Source organism: Erythranthe guttata, chromosome 12, assembly GCF_056151865.1.
Source record: "Erythranthe guttata isolate IM_541 chromosome 12, IM_541, whole genome shotgun sequence".
In the NCBI taxonomy this organism is placed as follows: Eukaryota; Viridiplantae; Streptophyta; class Magnoliopsida; order Lamiales; family Phrymaceae; genus Erythranthe; species Erythranthe guttata.
Genome location: NC_142544.1, coordinates 19,687,939 through 19,712,675, shown reverse-complemented (window position 1 = coordinate 19,712,675; position 24,737 = coordinate 19,687,939). Strand labels below are relative to the sequence as shown.

Here is a 24,737-nt window from a genome sequence, read left to right as displayed (position 1 = left end):
CTCCACCCACCCCACTCATCCACAGCGCAGCACAGCCGCGATGGACGACGTCGTCGTATCTATGCCGCCGCCGTTTCAAAATCATCCGCTTCTCCACCGCCGGAACTCCATCTCCAAGCTCACCATCATCCCCCATCAAAACTCATCTTCTACCACCACCAGCACCACCTCACCATCGTCGTCGTCCTCCTCTCCGCCGGATGATTTGGAGGCGTTGATTAAGCCTACCTCCCAGAACTACACCTCGCTACGGGACCTCTTGCCTTCGGTCGCGGTCAACTCCCCCAGACCCAACTCGGGCTACCAAACACCAGGCTCCGACATCTGCATCAGAAATCGCCTCGTCAAACAGGCGGCGTGGGCCTACCTCCAGCCTATGTCCACCTCTCCCGGTTCCGCCGGCGGCAACTTCTTCAACCGTCTCTGCCCGCCGGTCGCCGCCTTCTTTGACTTCGTCGGCCAAAACCTAATTCGTGCCCTCAATTGGATGCTCCGGGTTATCCGGATCCGGGGCAGCACCAGATAGCAACGGGTCTAAGATGTGCGTGCTTTGTTGGAATTGGAATTGAATTGATGAATGGTGGTGATTCGTTTTCAATTTTCATTATTTTAATTTTAATTTTGGTGTAATAGCAAAATTGGAAAGTGTATTCGAACCGTAAAAAGGTTCAAATTGGGTGAAAAAAAAAATACAAGGACCAAAAAATGAACAAATTTGAAAATTTTAGTGGATCTAAAACCTAAGATAAAAAAAAATTCTACAGTTTTAATTTCTTGTCTGATTTTGCTAATTGCTTTTGGAGGGCCTGTGTTCGACCCGTTTGGCATGTGAATCGGGTTCGCTATCCGATTTTGCTTCCAATTTAATCCCGATATTCGAATCAGGAATAAGAATATCCTCGGTGTGGATAAACTGTGTTTGGCTGCGGAGCTGGACTTTAGTTGAGTCAGACTTGGGTGTTTGGCTACGATGAGAGGGGGAGGGTGGAACAGGCGGCCGCCGCTTGTCGGACTTGGTCCTCTTGAATATTCCGGACGGCGTGCTCGGCGGGGTTGGTGGTGGAGCTGAATTTAATTGCTCATTCCCATCATTCTGCATTCAATTAAATTAAATCACGGTCAAAAATGTTGGGGGAACGCCAAAAGTGAATTGGTTGATGTTGACTGTTAGTCTCACGTCAATTTTTCAATTGGACTCTGATTTTTCAAGAATAGGGTTAAATTTTGGAATTTGGCTCTTGCAATAAAGTTGAATATAAACTTTCAAATCCTATAGGCAAAACGTGGATGGAGTGTAATTGCAATTAAATTATGTGGCCCTAAGTCATCGGAAGCCTTGGGAAAATTGATTGTGTATACATGTTCGATTATGGTTCGATCAAGTTTTAATCGGGGCTTATTTTTTCGAGGCTTCGGGGGAAATTCGAAACATTCACTATAGTTTTTCTTTAATAAGAAGGCTCATAGAATCTGTAGTCAAAGCTCTTGCAAACACTACCGTAATCTAGATTATTTTATTTTTTTATATGGAGGCCTGTAGAGAAAATTAGTCAAAAAAAAAAAAAAAAAACTACCTAAAACATATACTTGGCCCTAAATCACAACCTGTAAATTTATTTTGGAGGCCCTATAAAACTCAATAATTGATGATTCGACCTCATAAACAAACTAACAATATGACTGTAAATTAAATGTTGATTTACACAACCATTTTAGATGATTAAATAATAATATGAAATAGGGAGAGAAAAGATAAAGTGGCAAACCTGGGAGCTTGGTAGTGTAACTTTGGTACAATGGGAAACAACAAATTTGAATAACTGGAGTGCCTTTTGGGAACTCAAATCGGTGCAGTTGTGCCAATAATCAATTGCTAAATTCCATGCTCTTTCCTTAAATTCAGCTACGCTCCTATCGATATCCGTCTCGTGCCTCGATATATATGGCTGCAACAACGTTTCGTAAACATATCCACTTCCCTGTAATAATAATTTTAAATACAACAAAACCATGATGTGGAAAAAAGAAAAACATTAAAAATTTCAATACATGTAAAGATGTGATTTTTGACCTTTGTGTTTGGATGCCACAGGTAGATGAAGAGGGCTAACTTAATTCCTCGGTACATCGGCAGCCTAAGTAGTATTTGCAATTATTCGTATCATTAAAAAAAAAAGATCGGACAAAATATGAAATATCGATCGGGGCGTACCATGAAATGAATATGTCGGTAAAATTTTCAACAACTGTTAAAGCAGCAACTATAATCCTGCAGAGGAAGTATTAATTATTAATAACAATAATTATAATAATTATATATGGTGATAATTCGATAGAAATGCCGACCAATATTGACACCAAAATCTGAGTTCTTGAATGCCAACTTTGTTTTTCTCTAATGTCTTGAAACACTGAAACGCAGGGTATGCATATCCCAGAGCCAATCTGCCAATTAAAAAATCCAATTATTTTCGACAAAGAAATATAAACTTTTCGATATATATAAATTGCAAAAATGATATTTTCAAAATATATGTTTAATGAAATTAATATATACATTAAACTCCGGAAAATGAATTCTTCAATCATCTTTAATACCACCTTTTTTTCCCTGCTGCCTTGTCTATTAATTCCTAAAATACACAATGAGAATTAACATTAATTATCAGAAAGAAAAAAAAAAAAGAATAATTAACATTGGAAATATTGTGCCTTATGTATAAATATTTTAATTAATTTTACCTTTTTTTGAATAATTGGCTCCTGGGAAATTAAATTAAATTCCCAGAAACCAGAGACAGGCGGGGGGAAAGGGGTAAAAAGTTTTTTGCCCTATATTATGAACGTGCTTGACTGTTTATGTATAAATATATATATATGTGTGTGTGTATTGTGTATGTATAGAGAGAGAAAGTAATTAGTAAGATTGAAATGATTGGAAGAGAGAGGAAATAAAGGGATTTATCGGCATGGAAGACGCTCCTCATTATTTGAGAGGTAGTTTCAGTGAAGTGGATTTTTCCTTGTGATTATTCTTCCGTTTAACGGGTTTACCGTTTTGGCAGTTACTTCTTCATGTAAGGGCTATTATAGTCTTTTCAATAAAAATATATAAAATGATTAAAATATTTCTTATAAAATAAATAAATTGATTAAAATATGGTTAAAAGCGCATTTGACTTTCCGATGCTTTCGAGACTCGTCTCTCCCATTTCAACAAATCTGCACACTCAATTCAGCAGGTACTCTTTTTCTCACTCTAAACCCAATGGATTCACTAATGGTGAAATGCCTGAATTCGAGATTTTAAGCAATTTTGCGCGGAACTCAGTTTTTGATTTTTCCCAAGGATTCTTACTTCATCTCCACTGCAGAAGAATTTTTGTGGCGAGGTGTGTATTGCCGCAGATGGGTAGTGAAAATTTAGGTTTGGTTCAGAAAAGCAAGAGCTCGAGTTTAAGGCTGATCAATGTTTCTGGGTATTTTTCAACAACTTAATGTAAATCTAGTTTTATATCTTCTCGTATCGTTATTTTATTAATTTTTTGTACCCGATTTTGATTCAGATTTAAAACGGATTTATTAGAGATTCACAGCCGGAACCCTAGATTACATGTCTTGTTTGTTCCCGGCAATCCGGGTATTTTAATTATTTAATTTTTTTGTGACTGGTTGAAATTTTGGAAAGGTTTTCTGAGAAAGGTTATGTGATCAGGTGTTGTCTCATTTTACACTGAATTTTTGGAGTCACTGTATGAGTTACTGGGAGGGACTGCTTCAGTCACAGGCGAGTAAACGACGAAATCATTTTTGTCTCGTTTTCGTTTTATTTTCGAGTTTTGTAGAAAATATGGAATTCGATAACTATGCAAGTGGTGCTGATGGTTCATTGTTTTTTCTTGATGAAGCTATTGGCCACATATCCCACTCGCAAAAGGTTGTTGTCTTGTACCGAATTCCGGTGTCGATTGATATTTATTATTCAAATAATATTCAAGCAGTCGGTTTTTTATCGGAAATTAAATCGAGACGTGTTTCCTAGTTTTTTTTATGGAATATTGTGTAACCTTTCATATCGATTTAATCGGATTTAATGGCTGCAATATGTATGGTTTTTTCTGCTGCTAGGACTGGGAGTCGGGGAGGTTATTCTCATTACAAGAACAAATCAATCATAAGGTAAATTAATCATAGTATTAGCCGAACGAGGCCATAGTCTTAGATTGTAATTCGCCAATTTGTCGATTGATATTTATAAGATAATGCACTATTTTGCCTCAGTTTTTGCTATCTCGTTTTCTCCCATTTCCAGATAAACTTCATCGAGCAGGAACTTCGAGATGTCAAAGTACCTATAGTACTGGTAAATCATGTTTTACAATTGCCCCTTATGGCTCGTTATTTATTTGACATTCTACTGTATATATCTCTAAGTTTTCGCAATTATTGACTTGAGAACATATACCGGTCCGCAATTTGTAAACGCCTCGTAAAAGCAGTGGCACAAATAAACAAGAAACTGAATCTAGAATAGCTATTTCATTCCGTTTAATTTTTTTTTTAATGTTCGAATTGCTATACTTTTTTATTATTGTAATGACTTGAAATTTATTCGTCTCAAGGTTGGCCATTCCATTGGTTCATACATCTCTCTTGAAATATTTAAACGGTCTCAAGAGAAGGTATGCATTAAGTTCGATCTTTATCATTTTGCATTTTATTTTCTACTAACTTTTTGTGCTGACATAAGTACCCTCTCGACTCTACTATAGGTTGTATATTGCATTGGTCTGTATCCATTTCTTGCTGTGGACACAGCATCCTCAATACAGTCTTCCATTAGAAGAATTTCAGCGTACGACTCTGTTTATTTAGCGTCGTTATTATGCATATTTATTTAAAGAGCAACTGAATTATGAAGTTATTATGACAGGTCTTCGTCACTTTGTGCTGTACTTAGTTCCATGGGAGCCTTTCTGGGAATGCTTCCATCTCAAATTACAAGATTAATCGTGAAAAATTCTATGGGAAAATCATGGTCTTCTTCTGCAATTGAGGTTTTATGTACCCATGTTCTCCAGGTGAAGTCACATTCTTGCTAATACTCCACGTATTTTTATGGTGCATGATTAATTTATGTTGATTCGTATGGATCTTAATGCTCGTAAATTTATTTTCAGTATCACACACTGCGGAATATACTCTTCATGGCAATGACCGAATTTCAGAAGGTAAACTATTTCTTTTTTTTTTTCGGTTTTGTAATAACAATCCTGCAATTTTTGTGTTATTAATATTTTACGTAATGACAATTATAGCTGCCAGAAAAACCGGATTGGGAGTTTATCAATAAAAAGAAAAAACAAATTGCTTTTCTGTACGGCCTCGACGATCATTGGGGTCCGTTGCATTTATACGAAGAGGTAAATCATACGATTTCTTGACCTTGCTGAAATATTATTAATTACAAATTATTGATTCAGTAATTTAATTTATTTTCTTTGTTGTATTACGATGACCATAGATAAAAAAGCAGGTACCTGATGTAGTGTTGGAGATTGAAAACAAGGGTCATACTCACGCTTTCTCGTGCAGTGAAGCTGGTTCGACATGGGTTGCTCAACGTGTTTCGAGTTTGATCAACAACCACTACTTATTTAATAACGCAAAAAGTGAAGGTTGAAATTTCGAGCAATATATATGTGGAAAATAAACTGCGATTAATTTGTCTTGTTGACACATACTTCGTGTAATATTTATTCTCCGATCATCATGCTTTTCTACTAAAAAATCGTTAAAAAGAGCTTATACGATTGTTAAGAGCTTACAAGCTCTTCTAAATTGTTTGGTTAATCTAAAATTAAAGATCTTAAAAATTCAAAAAATAAGTTGCTGGAATTTTTTTTTTAAGTACTTTACCCGATATTTTTATTTAAAATCTTATAAAAGTAAAATTAGTTTAGAAACTAATTATCCAAAACTTTAAAAAATAATTTAAAAAATAAGACGTGTACTAGCTCTTCAAACAAGTTATCAAACGAAAGTGCTAATCAGGTGTTTAAATTAAGTTAAAGTGAAAAAGGTATTAATAAAATTAAAACCATATTTTAAATCTAATCAGGTGTTTAAATTAAGTTAAAGTGAAAAAGATATTAATAAAAGTAAAACATATTTAACATTTGAGATTAAATAATTGTCTTAAACTGATCGTATGAAGCATATACTAATTAATCGCTGACAACAACAGAACAGAGAAGATTATGTTCTTAAAAATTAATTGATGGACTTATTCAACGCGCTTTAGAGTAACATACAGGTCACCCTGGTTCATGACAGACCAATTAAAATCTCGTACAGTTACTGCTGTGACTGTGATGTTAGCACCCAAACCGGGGCCCCCCAAATCCTCACATGCAGAAATATATACATAGAAGAGATGAGACAATATTATGAGAGTACCCAAGTTTCAATGCATAAGTAATAACCCACACACACATTACTACTACATAAGATAAAGTAAACCTCGTAATTTTCGCCTCCACCTTCCTTCAATGTCCGGCGCCAAGAAAAAGTTAATTCTCAACTCAGTCAGTGTGAAGCTTGGATGCGGCAGCTGCACAAGGCTCTCCGCCGCCGTCTTCCGCCGCCCCAAACCGCCAAAACATAGGCGGCCGCCGCCGCAGCGCCGGCAGAACCCAGCTGCCCACTACTCCTCCTCCAGCTCATGCGACACCGCCTTCTCCGCCGCCGTGGACACGCCGCCGGTGTGCTACTCCTCCGACAGCACTGCTGCCACGGAGGCGGACGTGAGGAGCTCGAGGGCTGTTCAGGGGTTCGGGAGAATCGGCGGCGAGAGCGTGGCGGTGGAGAAAGACTCCGACGACCCGTATCTGGATTTCCGCCGGTCGATGCTGCAGATGATTATGGAGAAGGAGCTCTACTCAAAGGACGATTTGAAAGAGCTACTGAACTGTTTCTTGCAGTTGAACTCGCCGTACTACCATGGCACTATTATTAGAGCTTTTACAGAGATCTGGAATGGAGTTGAGTACTCGCACGGTTTTTGATGCATGTGCTGCTTCAGCTTTTCTTTATTTAATTACAACTATGACCTAGCTAGATATCAAGAAGAAAAACAAGATTGGATTTTTCACAATATTTTTGTATGACCCTTAATAATTAGTATTAATGTTGTTATTTGTCATGGGGGGCCATTAAAAAATTATGTGAAAATTGTAATCTTGATTTGTAGTAGTACTGATGAAATTGTGTTAGTGAAATAACTTTGTTTGTTTTTGATATTTTTAGTTGCATTTTTACTAATTGTAATTGTATATTGGCATATATGTTTACTTGTGTTCTTTAATTTGTTCGAACGAAAACAATTGAAGTAACGAGGCCATTGCCTCTATGATTTGAATCAAATTTGCATCCTATATATAAATCTATTATTAATTCGATGTGGACGATCTGGATAGACGGTTTGTTAGATGCTGCGTCCGATGAATTTTGTTGAGTAAAATTTCGTCATACATGTGCTTGTATAATTGCTCATATTTGCATATAAAATATCTACAATACAATTACAATTTAAATGAATTCATCCGGTGTAATATATTATGGTAAACATAAATTAATTGGCACATAATCTCGATCAAGAAGATTCTTAGTTCTACCGACCTCGGACAAGTTAATTAAGAACATGTAAATTTTAATTTATTTGGATGATATAATATACAATTTTAATAATTAGACAATTCAAAAATGGATGTACTGGATTTGGTACAATTTTTGCTAAAAAGAGTAAATGAAGAAGGGTCAAAATTTTCTGCAGTCTGCAACTGTAGACTCTGTAGTAGTAGTAATATATATACATGTACCTCTCTTTGGTGGGGAAAGATAGGCGTTGGAATTTGAAAATTATTCAATAATATAGAACTATAGTATATTTCTTCAATATATATATATAGAATATTCCTACTATGTATTAAAAAAATTGAAATTAAAATTTCAAAAATTGGAATGAGAAACATTGTTTCAAAATTTGAAATTTATAATGAAAAATGTTGTCTTAAGTTAGTAAATTTTAGAATTAGATTCGACGAATATTCAAAATTCGGTTCCAATTTCTACCCAAACTTAGCTCGCAGTAATGGTGTCAATGTGCAATTAACCAAATAACTTTTGCTACTTTCAATCAAGACTCTGACATGGCGCAATGTGATTGGTTAGGCCGGCCACTTGATTGTTCTAAACTCCATTGCATGTAATGTAATTTGGTGGATAAATATTGCAGCAGTCAATACTCAATTATGCAGTTGTATCAGTGTTTCTGCATGTTGAAATTGAATGAACCGATTTATTTATGGTATGTGGTGGTCACCTAATTGATTGCAAAATAAAGTACCACATGACCACAATAATTGAATCGTAGTAGTACTCTAGTAGTGAAAATAAATAATCTAATTTTTTTTTACAATATTTTTTTGAGAGATATATACATGATGGTGAAATTAAAGAAGGCTGGCAAAGAGTTAAATTGTGTAGTTGGAAATACATGTTTGAGATTGAATGCTATGGCTTCTACTACAATTAGTGACAACCGGCCCAAAGTCAAATTGTGCTCGGTAGATTCCATTAATGTTTTGTACAATGAATCTCTATTTTAATTTACCATTTTTACCAATGCATGCACAATCCCAACACAAACTTCACTTGCCACTATTATATTGTAGAATTTAAAATCCAAACATTTTACCCTAGTAAATATATATATATGTCGGTAATTACTAATTACAAATACCCCTCACATTTACTCCACTGTGGGTAGATTTGAATATGTACGGAACGAATATTTGATGAAAATCTTCAAGATTATGTTACTCACAACTCCGTAAGGGCAGAAAAATAACTCGGAGGGTGATTAATATTTACCCTAATTTTTATGCAATTTTAAATTTATAAAATATTATATATTTAATTATTTAATTATTGAATGCAGTTAATTTATTGAGATCCGAAAGTCTGAGTTCGTCAGCCAATCTTCTTTAATTTGTTTTCGTTTACAGTGTGGGGTTTAATTTTGACAGTCTTCAATGAGTAGTTATTGCTTTACTGCAAATTTTTGTCTTTGTTTGGAGCTCTTATTTTTGTTGCAACTCAACAAATGATTGTATGCAAATAACTCAGTAGATAATTATTTTCTTGTTTTTTCCTTTTTAGGTTCAGCTCCAGACAAATAAATTAAGGTCACCAAATAACCGTAGGTTTTTCATCAGATAATCTTTCTTTTTCCATCCCATTTAAATTAAAAAAAAATTAAAAAATACAAGTTCACGGGTTGAAAGATTAAAGCATGTGAAAGTATTTTAAAAAGTGAATAAAAAATGATAAATAATGGAGAAAAAGACCTTCCAAAGACTCATTTCCAAGAAAAAGACACAAGTTAGTGAGTAAAAATCCATGAAAAATTTGGCCATTCATTCATGAGTCATTTTCCTTCATCAATTCCTATAAATGAAAGATTTAATCATTGTGTACAGATTCATGATAGGCAGTCAACATTGAGTTAAAAGCCACTAATACAGCCATTTCGTGTTGTCTTTTTTCTGAATAAATGCTCAGAGTCTATTTTATTTTTTTGTAAAAATACATTCATTTTTAATTTTTTTTATTTTACAAGAAATATGCATATGTTAAAATATCTTTTACAATAATTTATTTAATCAAAACCAAGTAAATAAATAAACTATTATAGTATTATTGAATTATTAATTGAGTCAGGTTTTGAGGCCACAAAAGCGTCAATCACCAAAGAAACGTGAAAACTATTATTGAATTATTAATTCCACTAATTTTATATTAATTGACATGTGACATTTAACCGCAAAAACTAGCTATAAAAATTAAAAACCTTTATAGCTATCTTGGCTATGGAGTATTGACCTAACTATCTACTAGAGCACAAGTGTTCACACAAGTATTATTTTTTTTTTTTTTTTTTAGAATTAATATTTATTCAATAAATTCGTAAACCTATTTGGGGGTGAATTAATTTGGTAGTGTTTGAATTTTGACTAATTATGTCAACATTTTTCAGGATATTTTAATTACTATGTGAGTATTTTTTGGATCATTTTATACTTACTACTTACTAGCTTTGGGCTTTGATCCGATTAAGGAGTTTAATGGGCTGGGTTGCCTTGTAACGGGTCAAGTGTTGATGACCCGAAAGTTGTTACGGGTCAAGGCTTCTTTTATTTTTTTGTGGATATAAGGCTTCTTTTATTGAAGAGGATAATATTATTATTTATATTTTATAATAAAAAAATAATTTCAAGGGGCATGCAATAACCCCACATACATGCTTTGGGTCCGGCCCTGATTTAAATGTGTGCATGATATTATAAAATACAAAATTTTCCGAATTTTAAGTACTTCATTTATTTATTTTCTCAATTTCTGAATCACAATAATGCAGCAACTAGGTACATATAGGACCACTCCAAATTTTTGCATCACAAGAAGTGTTGCTTTCAAGTGATATATAGATAGATACACTGTTGGAACTACGTCGGCACGATAACGATCGATCACGAAATTGTCGAATGATCATCTCAACCAAAAGCTTAAGCTGTTAGTGAAATGTATCATTTAATATTAATATCTCCAATAGAAATAAGCGGGTTGAGGCTCGTACTTAATTTGCTTTTTTTTCTTTCTTTCCATAGTTGATAGTTGGCTGCAGTAAGATTCACAATAATATGAATATAGTTGATACGAGAACTAGGTGGCTCTCTTAAGACGTTTTCACCTGAAAAAAACGAAGAAAATAATGATCTTAATATAGCTAAAGATGTTACAAAATTAGATATATTGAAACATTTAATCTTGTAATCTTATTTTATTTTCAAAAATAAATTGAAACACCTGAACAAGGACCACTATACAAAAATTATAACGACGAGCTGTCTTTATGTTTCTGGATGGTGATCTCATCCTCGTTTCCATGCGAAGGTAAACAAGCTGCGATAGAGGAATATGTCGAAGAAGAAGAAGAAGACGACATAGGAGAAGTGAAAGAACACTGTGTAGTAGTAGTAGTTGATGAATAAGAAGAAGAACAGTTTTCATCAATGGCAGAGTTAGAAGAATCTTTAGAAGCTTCCGAGTTAGCAAGATGACGAATCAGCAAATCAACAAAAGCTCCAAGAATATATCCATGGCTGCTTTTGTCATTAACTCTGAGAAAGCAAGCCAAAAGCTCCTCCAAAAACTCCCAGTCCTCAATACCGTTAAGACGAGCCTCCACCATTTCTTCCATCGAAGCCCTGAAATCAACTAACGGATCCCTCGACTCTACCTCCATTATTGCCACTCTTTCTTTACACAAATCACGACCCTCGCCGGTTTTTGCTATTTCCAGGACAGAACTCGTCTCGCCAGGCTCAAAGAAGAGCCTCTCCGACAACAGCCCTCTGATCACCGCAGACTCAATAATATTTTCGGGTTTCGCAGGATTCGAGATTTCTCTGTGATGGTTTCCGAAAGGGCCGAGAAATTCTTTGTTGTTTTTGTCGTCAAGATTATAGGCGGAATGCATGGTCTTGTAGATATTGCCACCATTATCAGTGGTGGTCCTAAAAGATTGTGTTCTGGGGCTGGTGGCACAACTTGGCCACAACCATGGTGAGGTGGCAGAGGTGGCGGTGGTTTTTATTTCGGTGGTTTTCGACAAAAACGGAAATTTCATTTTGATGTATCTAAATTGGGAATGAGAGTTGTAATATGGCAATGTTGTTTGGTTTCCTTAGCTTGGTTATATTAATGGAGTCTGGGTTCTGAGCAGCTGGTGTGGGGCTGCTGCTTGGTAGGGTATATTACTTTCAAATAATACAAAATTAAAGATAAAATTGGTCTATTTGATATGTGTAATATATATATATATATATATATATATATATATATATATATATATATATATATATATATATATATATAACTCATTAAAGTTCATCAACATTGGTTTTACATTCACAAGATTGATTTAAATGTTAAAGATCCTGAGTGTTTTATTTTACTTTCGTCCAAAATATTCGTTCGTTTTCTTCTTCTCTCGGATCGATTAAGTTATCGAAGGGATGTAAATTGTAAACCCCAAATCTACAATCTACAAAAGAGAGTCATTTACGTCGAAATCGTGCTAGTTAGAACTAAATTTTGCGAATAATTACATCTGCCCCACCTCTAACTTGTGAAAAATGCAGGTCGATAGTCTATGGTCGTAGACAGACAAAACAGTGAAACACCGCTTAACAGAATTGACACCATCCACCTCAGTTCTTGGCATTTACCCACGAAAGATGCGCAAGTATTTTGCACTTCGTCTATTCCTACTGTGAAAAGAATCATCTTACAGAGACCACATAATTCGGATAATTTACAGAAATATACGAATTTTTTTATGCATTTCGATAAACAGAAGCTCAATAACTACCACCTTCGACAAATGCACGTCGCCAAGTTTGACGAAAAGAGAGAAAAGGCAACACAAGCAATCACTACTATAGTACCATCGCAATTACAATTACGTAATGTTCGATGATGACGACTTAATGAACACATAATCATATTTAGTTTGAGGTAATATATTTAGAGTAAAGCAATATAACATAAGCTGTTGATCATCCTTCACAAGATTTCACCTTGTGAAGAAATTTACCGAAAGAAATTACAGCAACCCGTAATTCGATTTTGTTCAAGGCACAATAAATATTTTTATAAAGACCAAGGAGTTTCGAATTGCGCAAGCAAGAACTTTATGTAAGAGTCGAAACACCAAAAGGAGAATCGGGAATTTTTCTGATTTCTTGGAGATGCAAATACGATTCGACCACCGGGTTTTATCGACTGAGCTAAACAAAAGGTGTTGAATAGAAGATAATCGAAACAAACAACAACAAAAAACACAAACCCTAAATATTAAGCCCAATCCACATTTGACTACTCATTGTAAGAATTATTCATTGCGAAATTAAGATCGAATTTTCGCAATACAGAATTACTACAGTTCAAATGTGAAAGTAAAAAAAAAAAAAAGATTTACCATAAAATTGAAATTTAATCGAGCTCCTTCTGAACCTTAATCCCCATGGAATTGGCAGTTCCGATGATGGACTTGGAAATTGATTCGAGAGACATGTACTGGCAGAACGGATCGCTCTGCTTGATCTTCGCGATCTCGTACACGTGCTTGACGGTGATTGTGGAGGCGGTCACGTGACTGGGGCGGCTGCTGCCGGACTCGATTCCGGCCGCCTTCTTCAGGTACCACGATACGGATGGAGACTTCACCGAGAATTCGAAGGTGTTATCTGTGAACGCGGTTATGGTGACTGCCATTGGGGTTTCAGCCTTGTACTTCTGTGTACGCGCGTTGAAGTCCTTGCAGAACGCCATTAGATTCAGCCTGTACTGACCCAACGCTGGACCCACCGGCGGCGCCGGCTTCGCTCCGCCAGCTGGCACGGTGAGCCGGATCGTCGCCGCCACAGGGCGTCGAGTTAGAATCTCTTTCAGCGTCGCCATTGTCGGCTTTTAGGGGTGGAGGAAAAATGAAATGGGTGTAGAACGGCGGCGAGTGTGATATTTTCACACTATAGGCCTTTGGGCCTCGGTTAGGGACTTAATGGACCAAAAACTTTGGGCTTATAGTCTTTTATGAAATAAAAAAGAAATTGATTTTGAAGTTTTTGTCTTCCACACTGAGCTCCCCAATTATTTTATTCGTACCTTTTACCCCCTTTATCCCAACCATTATAATTTATAAGCCCTCAAACTAGCGTTCTTCTTCTGTAGATTCTCCCGACTCCGCCTTCTCCAAAAACACCTTTCTCTCCGATCAAATCGATCTATACGCAGAAACCAGGTTTGAATATTTACACAATGACCCTTGGCTCAGGTGGATCCAGTGTTGTCGGTAACGTTTTTCCACCTCTTAATAAGATAATTCATTTTAATGCTATTCCTTTTTTTTCGTTTGAATTTTCTTCATGTTCATACTTTTATCGTGCTCAGTCTGCAATTAAGTTGTTGAATTTCGTGGGGTTTTATTGTTGCAATTGATTCAATATTTAGGTGTCGGATCTTAAGAAACACGCGTTCATATTACGCTTTGGTTATCGTAATTAATTGGGTGATGTTGAGGAAATATTGATTCGATGGAATTCGGCTGCTTGGACATGATCGAAAAATCTGACATACAGACTTAGTTGCATAATTCAATTGAATTTCTATGTTGAGTGATTGATGAGTTTCTTCTTTGTTGCCATTTCGTGGTGTCCCCGTGGTTCTCGTTGCTCTCTACATTTGTTATGTAACCTAAATAGGAACATGACATTTAATTTGATTTTATTTCAGTGATATACTGTCTTGATTTTGTGCTTATTTCCATGATTTCGTGTTTGAATGATTTGACCAATCAACTGTGCGAAGGGAAATCGTACTAAGATGGCGTTATCATTTCACTTTTGAATATGTTGCACGCAAGCTTCATTGTCATGTGTTAATGGCTGAACTGATTAGCTATTCTTTGTACCTATTTTTTTTTTTTTCTTTTTGCAGTCCCTAGGAATTTCAGATTGCTGGAGGAGCTTGAACGTGGAGAAAAGGGAATCGGAGATGGGACTGTGAGCTATGGAATGGATGATGGAGATGATATTTACATGCGATCTTGGACCGGTACCATAATTGGTCCTCATAATGTGAGCATCTTCTCGGAATATACTATTGCATTAATTTTGATGTCGAGTAATAAAGTTTGAGCGTGCATGCTTTTGTTTGGTGCGACATGTATTGGTACTTCAATACGAGGGTTTTGGAATGAAGACAATGATTTGAAATTATTTTACAATCATGGATAATTTCTGCAAGAATCTTGCTATTTTATAGAAATACGTTTATGTGGCTGGGTCTTTTCTCGGAAAATTTGAGTACCCAGTGTTTTAATTCTAACATGTTCTAAGTTCTAACTAATGACTAACGGTTGCACTGCAGATGTGTTAGGTGGTTAAACTTGTTGAAATATTTGAACGGGGGCTTTAATGTTCATTTCTTCTATTGTTGTGCTGATTGAATATAGTTAGTTTATTTTTTCCTTTTAAAACCCTTGGCTGCTACTCTTTATTTATGCAAATAACTGAATTGCATGTTTTCTTTCTTCCTGCCAGTCTGTACATGAAGGGCGCATATATCAGTTGAAGCTATTTTGTGATAAAGATTATCCAGAGAAGCCTCCAGGTGTTCGTTTCCATTCCCGGGTTAACATGACTTGTGTAAACCATGAAACCGGAGTGGTATGAATACACTATTTTGAATATATTTTTTAATGTTTACTTCCATAATCTTTTTGCTGTTGTGAATTTCTCGTTTTTGCACAATTTGTGCTTACACACGCTTTGGAAATTGGGATTAGGTGGAGCCGAAGAAGTTTGCGATTCTATCAAATTGGCAGAGGGAGTATACAATGGAAGACATACTGACTCAGCTGAAGAAAGAAATGGCTGCTCCACACAACCGTAAGCTGGTCCAGCCCCCTGAAGGAACCTATTTCTAATGTAAAGATATATATATATATCAAGCTCCTATTGATCGATAACCTTATGCTTATTTTATAGCTTATATTGTGTTTTAAGATGCAAGTTGAAACGGGAAATGCCCTGAAAAAGCTTTACCCCATATCAACTATGTTGAATTCGAGTTCGTTTTCTTGTGAACTACTATGTTGGGATGTTTGGTGATGGAATTTCTTCCGTGTGACTATCATTGAAGATATCTTGTCAATGTTCATAGTATTTGTGTTCGTGAATTCTCCGATTTTGCCCCCTTGAAAGGAAAAAAAAATTGAGAATTAAAACTATCAAGCTTGTGGTTTTTATCAATGAAAGAATCTGGATGGATGGCTTTATCTTATTCTTTATTCTTGCCTTGTACACTGTTTAATTCTGTAAATTTTTTAATCAGATTATTACGCTTCGTTTGACATGAATTACGTGACATTTATCTGTAATATGTGACTACTATCACACATGAGTGATGAATCTGAGTTGAATACATGATTGTTCAATTTTATTTGAATTTCATCAAATATAAAAATTATGTTTGAGATTTCAGGTGAGTTTTAATTAGTAATTTTATCTCTTATACGTCCTTATAACATTTATTCCAGTTTGGATAATGTTCTAGTTTTATATATTTATCGAACATAAATATGTGTTTGGATAATGAAGTGAACCCGAACGAGCATTTTAGGATCGGGATTGAACTGGATATCAAGTATTTTGGTTTGATAAGGAGCATATTCTGGCTCGTAGTCTATTTTAAAATGTTTTCGAATGCAGATTTTAAAAACAAATTCCGATTCTTACTTAGTTTTCCTTCAAATAGAGTTGGTCTCGGATTCATACTCGACGATCTCACTCGGAAAAGACCACTATGCCCTTCTGCATTCATTTAACCTTCTTCATAATACTAAAATCTCTAACTAAGCTTTTGGTTTAAACACTCTATCTAAGTTTTTGGTATACTTGTAGCAATAAAAATGTTTGGCGGAAGATTTTACCAAATTGGCAAAGAGATTGTACCAAATTAGTGAAAGGGTCAAATACAATTTGATGGGTTGTAATTTTATAATACTCGGCATCGAGAACGAACCATTTAAACATAACCGATACAAAATAAAATTCATCTTTAAAATCCAGGAACAAATGGCCCATATTCCACGGGTCCATCTGATATGCAACATTTTTTTTAAGTGACAGATATTGTGAAACGGATTCAACAGAAGGAGCAGTATCGAGTAGAATCGGTTTCAGTAGTAGTACAAAACCTGCTCTCCAATTAATTTCATAATAAATCCTGCGTTGTTTGTAATATTAATAGGTGCATTAAAAGGCTCATAGGAAATACAAGAAGAAATTAATTACAGATGGGGTTTGTTATTTTTAAAGCAACCAGCTCTTCAACCTGCACATAATTTTAATGGAGATGTGATTGTGATTTATGAATATATACTATATAAAAAAATAGGTAAACCAACCATAAAGGGAACTTGAATGTTCTTCAATTAATTTTTTTTCTGAAGTTTGGTTGGCATAAGAATAAGAAATGCAGATGTTAAATGGGCATTCATTTGAATGATTCTTTTCCTTTTATCATCTTATTTATTTATTTATTTCGTTTTTTTTTTTCTCAATTTTATCACAAAATTTTGAAATGCAATTAATTATATATTAACCATGATAATAATTCTCATCCTACAAGTGTAAATAAATTAATTTTATGCTGATCAAGTCAGTTTCAGTGTACTCAAGAGTTACTTTTTTTTTTTATTATACCATATATATTACCCTGGGAGAGAGACGCGTGTCAACTGTCAAGGCACTCCATCTAACGCAAGGGAGGAGTTAGATGCTACACACTATTGTTTACATCATGTTCATGATTTCAACCGCATACATCTTATTAAATAATCATCCGATAAACACACATACATATGTATCTCTCTATGGTCGATTATTTGTAGATCTACGATTGAAATCTAACTAGTATAAATAATCAGGTGTACCATCTAATTACCAAACGATCTTCTCTTCTCTCTATGGAAGATGCCCTCTTATATAATGTGTATATATATATATATATATATATATTTACAGGTAAGTAAATATATGACAGTATTTTGATGTAGATATAAATCATATAATTATATATATTTATTTAGTTGAAAAGCCATCTTAACTCTATTGTAAATTAATCGATGATGTGATGGACGCTTGCACTCTGAAGGCTGACTTGACAACTATATTTATTGGCCATAAACACCGAGATTAATATCCTGATCAATCCCAGTCAATGACATTATTACACATTCGATTCATACACATGCATATGTATCTCTTTGTATAAATATATGTATTCTTTTTTTTTTTTTTTTAATAAGAATATTTTTATATTGTACACATAGGCTTATTTAATTTGTGTATGTTCATAAGAAATATATGTATTATGTATATAAAGGCTGATGCGGCTAAGCCATTAATCAACAATGATAATTAATTAGGCAGGGGTTAGAAATTGGGTTGCCTAATTTGGTTTTGCACAAGGGTGTGTGCCTCTGTGGTCCTTATTTGATTCTATATAATCATTAGGGACCCAAGAATGTCTTGTTATTTTAACTAATTTAAATTTCTACTTCCATGTTTTATTCTGAGACTATATTAATTATTGATTATAATGTTTCTTTGTACTTAATTAAAGGGTTTTTAAATATTTATTTACTCATTGCAGGCTTATGTGTAGCCATGGTTTACTACTAATTTGAGATGTTTTATTATATATGTTATGTAAAATGTTAGCTGTCCAGTATTTGCTTATAGTATTTTGAAAATATTACAATCAACCCGGCCCCTAATATATATATAAGTATTTACATTTACAATTACAATGGGTCATATATAGGAATAAAATTGGGATTTTGGGATGATAATTCCTGGAGTATAAAAGATTATATTAATATGGGTAAATTATGAAAAATCCTTGAACTTATGTTAAATTATAAAAATACCCCCACTCCCACATATCAGTATACCAAAAACCCCCTGACATTTGTCTTATCTTTAAAAAGTAACATAAAGAAACGACACGTCTGCAGAGGTATCGACATTTTCTAGAGAATATTCCCTCGAATTAAAAGGATTTCCTGAGAATCCACACCTTAAGGGGGTCAATATAGACGGAAACAAACATAGGGGAGATTTTAGTAATTAGTGATAGGTAGAAGTATTTTTTGTAATTTAACATAATTGCAGGGTCTCTCTCTTTTTTTTTTTTTTTTTTTTTTTTTTTGTGATTTACCCTACTAATATTCATGCTACCAGAGAGAAAATAATAGGCAACAAAATACCATAATTGTAATTTTAAAAAGAATTAGAAAAATATTTTCAATTCAATCAATGGGGCATCATAAAATCAGCAAACTTGTAACATATTTTAATAGAAAACAGTACCTAAATTTAAATTTCAGATTCCATTTTATTTGATAATTAAATAGGGTTTTGAGAAGATGAAAACGAGAGAGATACATAAATGGTAAATATATATATACATTGCATAGCATTAATATAAGAACATGGGCCGTCTTACACAGGCAAAGAAGTTAATTATCTCTACACAAAATTAATACTGCTGTTGGTTGATTTGTTTGATTATTACTTCCCTTCTTTAATGGCTGCTCCTGTGCTTTCCCTGTTTTCATTTCTAGTTGTATCTCTCTCTCTCTCTCTCTCTCTATATATATATATACACACATATATGTGTATCTATCTACATCTACACTCACCGACTCTCCAGGCAATGAATGACGCCCTTCTCTGCAGTTTTTTGTGTTATTGCAATATTTACTACCAAATTTATTTTTCCTACAATTAATACATTTTCTCCAATTCAATTTAATTATATAAAAAAAAAATCAATTGAATACTCTCTCTCTCTCTCTCTCTCTCTCTCTCTCTCTCTCTCTCTCACACACACACACACACACACACACACACACACACAGAAATTAATTAATTAAGCTTTAAAGCAATCCCACATCTCTCCTCTCCTCTTCACTCCTCTTATATATTACACGTCCAAAACCAACAACCTCACCTTCACTTCGCCGGTAAATTTCCCTGCCAAAACTAGCCGTTGCCCAACCGCCGCCACACCACCACCACCACCGCCGCCTCCACGAATTCACTATATATCTTCACAAAAAAAAAAAAAAAACGAGATCATCATGAGCCGAAGAAACGGACAGAAGCTGGACCTGAAGCTGAACCTGTCTCCACCAAGGGCAAGCCTGAGCCATCATATTCCTCGAGCCGAGCCACAAAGCCGTTCCCCAACCGTGTCCCCGCCCAGCTCATGCGTCTCGTCGGAGCCGAGCCAGCTTGACGGCTACTCGACTAGCCCAGATCAAGCCACTTCATCAATGATGCTGGTTGGTTGCCCTAGATGCCTCATGTACGTTATGCTAGCTGAAGAAGATCCAAAATGCCCTAAATGCAAAAGCTCTGTTTTGCTTGATTTCATCCATGATAACAACACCACCACCGCCACTAACACCAGAAAGTCGAAGAACAAGAGTTAATTTAATCAATCAATAAATTATTATTATTATGCTGTTATAATTATATATATATATTAGTTGTCTCTAGTTCCGAAATATCCAAGTGGCACTATTTGTGCTCCATTTTCACATTCAGTGTGTGTGAAAAGAAAAAGGGAGTGGAGCCTTAATAGTACTACCTTGTGTTCTTCCTTCTAAGTACAATGTTTTTTTTCACCTTATTAAGTAACAATTTCTGGTTATGATCCAATTGTTATTTATTTTATTTTTCTTTTTAAAAATAAATGTTATTGTTCACTGCCTGCATTTTGACTATTCGTTTCGAGTTTTCTGAAAAATCTCGAATAAATTACGATTTTTACGTAATTACATCTATTTATAACCATAAAAGTTATAAAAAAATGGATTTTTTTTCTTCTACTCTGTTCGGTTTCAGTTTCGATTATTTGTATTGAAAAGATTACCCTAAACCTATTTTAATATAGTTTATAAATTTCTAAAACAACATGCATATTAAAGGAGAGATGATTAATAAATAGATGTGTGTACAAGTAGTTCAATGTCAATATTACAATTAAGCAGAATAATCAATGAAGAGATGCCATGCATTTAAAGGTGTGTGGGGTTATTTTATGAACATGTATTGGAGGGTAATTAGGTAAATTGGACAAGGGTTGATTGAGTTGGAAAGGGTAGTTCGGGCATTGAAAGAAAAATGAGGGAGAACTATATTAGATTTGAGAAACATTAAAACCAAATAAATGCAAGAGTAATTGAGACAGTTGAGAGATAATAATAATAATAAGGAGGAGGCTATTACATCATGCGATAAATACGAATTCAATTCACAGATTCTTTATTTTTCAATGTTTTGATGTTTAGTGTTTAATGGTCATCAGCTTCTTCTTCTTCTTGGTTTTATTTTTAATTTTTTTTTTTCTTTTCAATATGCAGCCAAGTCACATATTTAATTGCCTACTTGTTGATCATTTGAAATCGGCCTTCGATCGGAATATTCTTTCCTCGGGGGAATCGTTTCATGGAGTGTTAGACTATGATAGAGTTATAGGCCTCTCCACGAATCCTAGTGCCTGATAGAGTGTTTTGAGGGCTTTTTCGGCACTTGCGGGGTCATCGTAAACTACGGGCATATATATGTCCTTCACTTGTTTAGTTTACCTAGCTACCGAACCTAGCTCCGAAAAACACGGTCAAGGCCAAGTCTACGGATGTGAAGCGAAAGGTTACCGATATGCAAAGACATATGTAAAAATAAAAACATCAAGTATTATTAAGTTAGTATTAATACAACTATACATCACTTGCATTGTCACATTTTCATTTCAACGGTGGGACGTGATAAATATAGTTTTAATTTCGTTTTGATTTCAAACATAATTTAGACCATTTTCTAGTATAGTTTTGGTAAAATTTCTTGAATGCAGCCTTTAGATAGTGCAACGAGGGCACAACATTGCTCCACAGAATGCCCTAGTAAAGCTCAATACTTTGATGAATGTTTCTTCAATAAAAGTGTCAAGGTTTTTCACTGGTTTGTTTGGCCTAGATTGAACCCTAAGAAAATCGAACATAAGGAAATATAATCCTACACGGTTTCTACACTTAATTCAGATATGTACAAAGATAGCTAATCTAAATCAATTACATGAAAATGAAATAAAATCCCTAATAATCAAAGAATAACCCTATCATATTTAGGATTAATGACCATAATTGGGGGGAAACCCTCAGTTTAATAATTTTGGGCCACTATATTAATTCTTTTTATAAATGAGCTTCAATTTCAAACTTTTATCTTTAGGCCCAATATATAAAACAATTAGTCGGCCCATCGGACATCCTATTAAATATAAGACGCAATAACTTGTAAATTCCAATATTCAGTGTACTCATTGCTAATAGGATTATAGATATCATGATTTGTTTAGCTAATTGTCCCTCAATAAAATGAGTTAATTATTATTTAGTAATTATTTATTTGTTAATCCTTTTGCAATTATTTTATTCGTAAAATATTCCCCTTTCTCTCTCTTGCCCCTTTTAAGCCCTCAACCTCGCGTACCTTCTTCTTTAGATTCGCTCGACTCCGCCTTCTCCGATCAAATCGATCCATACGCAGAAACCAGTTTTTGCATATTCACACCATGACCCTTGGCTCCGGTGGATCCAGTGTTGTCGGTAACGTTTTTCCCTCTTAATAGATATATTCATTTTAATTTTATTCCTTTTTTTTTTGTCCTTTGAATTTTCTTCATGTTCATACTTATCGTGCTCAGTCTGCAATTAAATTGTTGAATTTCGTGGGTATTTATTGTTTCAATTGATTGCCGGATCTTAAGCTTGATCATCGTAATTAATTGGGTGGTATTTTAATCGCACTCTATGTGCAGTGCTAATGTATGATTCGATGGAATTTGGATGCTCTGTTCTGTACATGATTGAAAAAGCTGACGTAAAGACTTAGTTGCATAATCCAATTGAATTTTATGTTGAGTGATTGATGAGTTTCTTCTTTGTTGTTGCCATTGCTCTATAGTTCTACTGACTGCCATGTTATCAATTGGGTAAATAGATAAAATTGAAAATAATTTTGACGCCGGATGATTTTATGTAATTGTGAATAGTTTAGTGTTTAGAGACAATGGCAAGATGCTTTTATCGCGTGTCTGTTTGTGGAAAATTAAAGAAATCATATACTTTGATTTTATTTCAGTGATATACTGTGTTGATTTGTGCTTATTCCCATGATTTCGTGTGTGAATGATTTGACCAATCAACTGTGGCGAAAGGTAATCGTACTAAGATGGCCTTATTAGTTCACGTTTGAAAATGTTGCACGCAAGCTTCATTGTCATGTGTTAATGGCTGAACTGATTTGCTATTATTTGTACCTCGTTCACCTGTAACAAGTGTAGCATCTCAAGTCTTCTACTTTTTTGCAGTCCCTAGGAATTTCAGATTGCTGGAGGAGCTTGAACGTGGAGAAAAGGGAATCAGTGATGGGACTGTGAGCTATGGAATGGATGATGGTGATGATATTTACATGCGATCTTGGACTGGTACCATAATTGGTCCTCATAATGTGAGCATCTTCTCGGAATATACTATTGCATTAATTTTGATGTCGAGTAATAAAGTTTGAGCGGGCATGCTTTTGTTTGGTGCGACATGTATTGGTACTTCAATGCGAGGGTTTTGGAATGAAAACTACGAATTGAAATTCTCTTACAATCATATATTTCTATTTGATTTGTATTTAAAAGAAATAGTGTGAACATATCCTTACAACACATGCACCCCATCGAACTTCTGACATCTCACCATATCCCATTGTGGGTTGGCTCTGAGGCTATAAGCCTTAGTGATAGTTTATTTGCTTTGTATTCCGCATAAATGCTTTCATTTGTTAGTCACTTATAATTTATGGAGAATTTCGGCAAGAATCCATCTTTCTTAACAGAAATATGTTTATGTGGCTGAGTCTTTTCTCGGTAATTTTAGTAGTTAATTCAAACAATTTTTTAACTCATGGCTAATGGTTGCACAACTGATTGTGTTAAGATCGATCAAAAGGCATCAAAGATATGCTTGCTGTTCATCATGATGAGTTCTCAATTGTGCATCAAGGTTTCATCAAGGTTTTTAATGTGCATTGCTACTACTTATTGTCCTGATTGAAGCTAGTTAGTCTGCACTATCTTTCCCCTTTTAAAACTCTTTGCTGAGACGAGACTCTTTATTTATGCAAATAACTCCATTGCGTGTTTTCTTTCTTCTTATCAGTCCGTACACGAAGGACGCATTTATCAGTTGAAGCTATTTTGTGATAAAGATTATCCAGAAAAGCCTCCCGGTGTTCGTTTTCATTCCCGTATTAACATGACTTGCGTAAACCATGAATCTGGAGTGGTATGATATTTACTTCCATACCCTCCTGCTAGATTTGGATTTTTGATCCTTTTGGCTGTTGTTAACTTCTCATTTTTTGCACTATTTGTGCATGCTTTGGAAATTGGGATTAGGTGGAGCCGAAGAAGTTTGCGATTCTATCAAATTGGCAAAGGGAGTATACAATGGAAGACATACTGACTCAGCTGAAGAAAGAAATGGCTTCTCCACACAACCGTAAGCTGGTCCAGCCTCCTGAAGGAACCTATTTCTAGTGTAAACATATTTCAACCTCCTCTATTGTCCGATCACGATCACCATATGCTTATTTTATAGTTTATATTATTTTAAGATGTAAGTTGAAACTCTGTTGAATTCGGGTTCTTTTTCTTGTTGAACGATGTTGGGATGTTTGGTGATGGAATTTGTTCTGTGTGACTATCATTGAAGATATCTTGTCAATATCCATAGTATTTGTGTTCATGAATTCTCTGATTTTGCCCCCATGGGTAAAATTGATCAATGAAGGATTTACATGGTGTCATTCTTTATTTCAAATGGTGTTTATCTCAACTTGTGAGTTGACTTTGTAATGTATACTTGGTGTGTACGTGAGTTGACTTTTTTTTTTTTTTGACTTTGTAAATGACCATTGTTG

The 24,737-nt window shown here is 34.7% G+C and overlaps 8 protein-coding genes and 1 non-coding gene across 12 annotated transcripts; 6 read left to right on the top strand and 3 right to left on the bottom strand.

The window, feature by feature from the left end:
• The first annotated feature begins 40 nt into the window (after nt 1-40).
• Nucleotides 41-1,382, top strand: LOC105956805 (uncharacterized). Its single transcript, XM_012980706.2, has one exon. The coding sequence runs from the start codon at nt 41-43 to the stop codon at nt 524-526; it is 486 nt and encodes a 161-aa protein (XP_012836160.2). The 3' UTR covers nt 527-1,382.
• Nucleotides 592-2,879, bottom strand: LOC105956804 (putative HVA22-like protein g). Its single transcript, XM_088826695.1, has 7 exons — nt 2,743-2,879; nt 2,558-2,633; nt 2,347-2,445; nt 2,213-2,269; nt 2,072-2,135; nt 1,767-1,979; nt 592-1,093 (listed from the first exon to the last, which is right to left on the bottom strand). The coding sequence occupies exons 2-7, from the start codon at nt 2,587-2,589 to the stop codon at nt 788-790; spliced, it is 771 nt and encodes a 256-aa protein (XP_088682821.1). The 5' UTR covers nt 2,590-2,633; nt 2,743-2,879; the 3' UTR covers nt 592-787.
• Nucleotides 2,880-3,139: 260 nt separating this feature from the next.
• LOC105956517 (alpha/beta-Hydrolases superfamily protein) lies at nt 3,140-5,808 on the top strand. Of its 4 annotated transcripts, none has more exons than XM_088826421.1 (13): nt 3,140-3,242; nt 3,378-3,479; nt 3,567-3,640; nt 3,716-3,787; nt 3,909-3,937; nt 4,129-4,179; nt 4,313-4,363; nt 4,623-4,682; nt 4,773-4,855; nt 4,934-5,081; nt 5,181-5,231; nt 5,319-5,423; nt 5,525-5,808. In XM_088826421.1, the coding sequence occupies exons 1-13, from the start codon at nt 3,160-3,162 to the stop codon at nt 5,681-5,683; spliced, it is 1,068 nt and encodes a 355-aa protein (XP_088682547.1). In that variant the 5' UTR covers nt 3,140-3,159; the 3' UTR covers nt 5,684-5,808. The 4 variants fall into 4 exon arrangements, with proteins under 4 accessions (XP_088682547.1, XP_088682546.1, XP_088682545.1 ...); XM_088826420.1 differs by having other exon boundaries at nt 3,157-3,242; nt 3,375-3,479; XM_088826419.1 differs by lacking the exon at nt 3,140-3,242 and having other exon boundaries at nt 3,249-3,479.
• Nucleotides 5,809-6,437: 629 nt separating this feature from the next.
• LOC105956565 (uncharacterized) lies at nt 6,438-7,293 on the top strand. Its single transcript, XM_012980417.2, has one exon. The coding sequence runs from the start codon at nt 6,552-6,554 to the stop codon at nt 7,065-7,067; it is 516 nt and encodes a 171-aa protein (XP_012835871.2). The 5' UTR covers nt 6,438-6,551; the 3' UTR covers nt 7,068-7,293.
• Nucleotides 7,294-10,424: 3,131 nt separating this feature from the next.
• On the bottom strand, nt 10,425-11,868 carry LOC105956564 (transcription repressor OFP15). The gene is made up of 2 exons (XM_012980416.2): nt 10,930-11,868; nt 10,425-10,813 (listed from the first exon to the last, which is right to left on the bottom strand). Exon 1 carries the CDS (start codon nt 11,750-11,752, stop codon nt 10,955-10,957), a length of 798 nt encoding a protein of 265 aa, XP_012835870.2. The 5' UTR covers nt 11,753-11,868; the 3' UTR covers nt 10,425-10,813; nt 10,930-10,954.
• Nucleotides 11,869-12,975: 1,107 nt separating this feature from the next.
• Nucleotides 12,976-13,672, bottom strand: MRPL11 (mitochondrial ribosomal protein L11). The gene has a single exon (XM_012980702.2). It carries the CDS (start codon nt 13,585-13,587, stop codon nt 13,120-13,122), a length of 468 nt encoding a protein of 155 aa, XP_012836156.1. The 5' UTR covers nt 13,588-13,672; the 3' UTR covers nt 12,976-13,119.
• A 163-nt stretch (nt 13,673-13,835) lies between these two features.
• On the top strand, nt 13,836-15,865 carry LOC148766695 (ubiquitin-conjugating enzyme E2 variant 1D). Its single transcript, XM_088826174.1, has 4 exons — nt 13,836-13,978; nt 14,623-14,762; nt 15,228-15,353; nt 15,473-15,865. Exons 1-4 carry the CDS (start codon nt 13,945-13,947, stop codon nt 15,611-15,613), a joined length of 441 nt encoding a protein of 146 aa, XP_088682300.1. The 5' UTR covers nt 13,836-13,944; the 3' UTR covers nt 15,614-15,865.
• Nucleotides 15,866-19,388: 3,523 nt separating this feature from the next.
• Nucleotides 19,389-20,474, top strand: LOC105957974 (protein GL2-INTERACTING REPRESSOR 1). The gene has a single exon (XR_016034977.1). It is a non-coding gene; the product is annotated as a protein GL2-INTERACTING REPRESSOR 1 (transcript).
• Nucleotides 20,475-22,072: 1,598 nt separating this feature from the next.
• LOC105956802 (ubiquitin-conjugating enzyme E2 variant 1D) lies at nt 22,073-24,637 on the top strand. Its single transcript, XM_088826372.1, has 4 exons — nt 22,073-22,369; nt 23,134-23,273; nt 23,975-24,100; nt 24,214-24,637. The coding sequence occupies exons 1-4, from the start codon at nt 22,336-22,338 to the stop codon at nt 24,352-24,354; spliced, it is 441 nt and encodes a 146-aa protein (XP_088682498.1). The 5' UTR covers nt 22,073-22,335; the 3' UTR covers nt 24,355-24,637.
• Nucleotides 24,638-24,737: the final 100 nt, after the last annotated feature.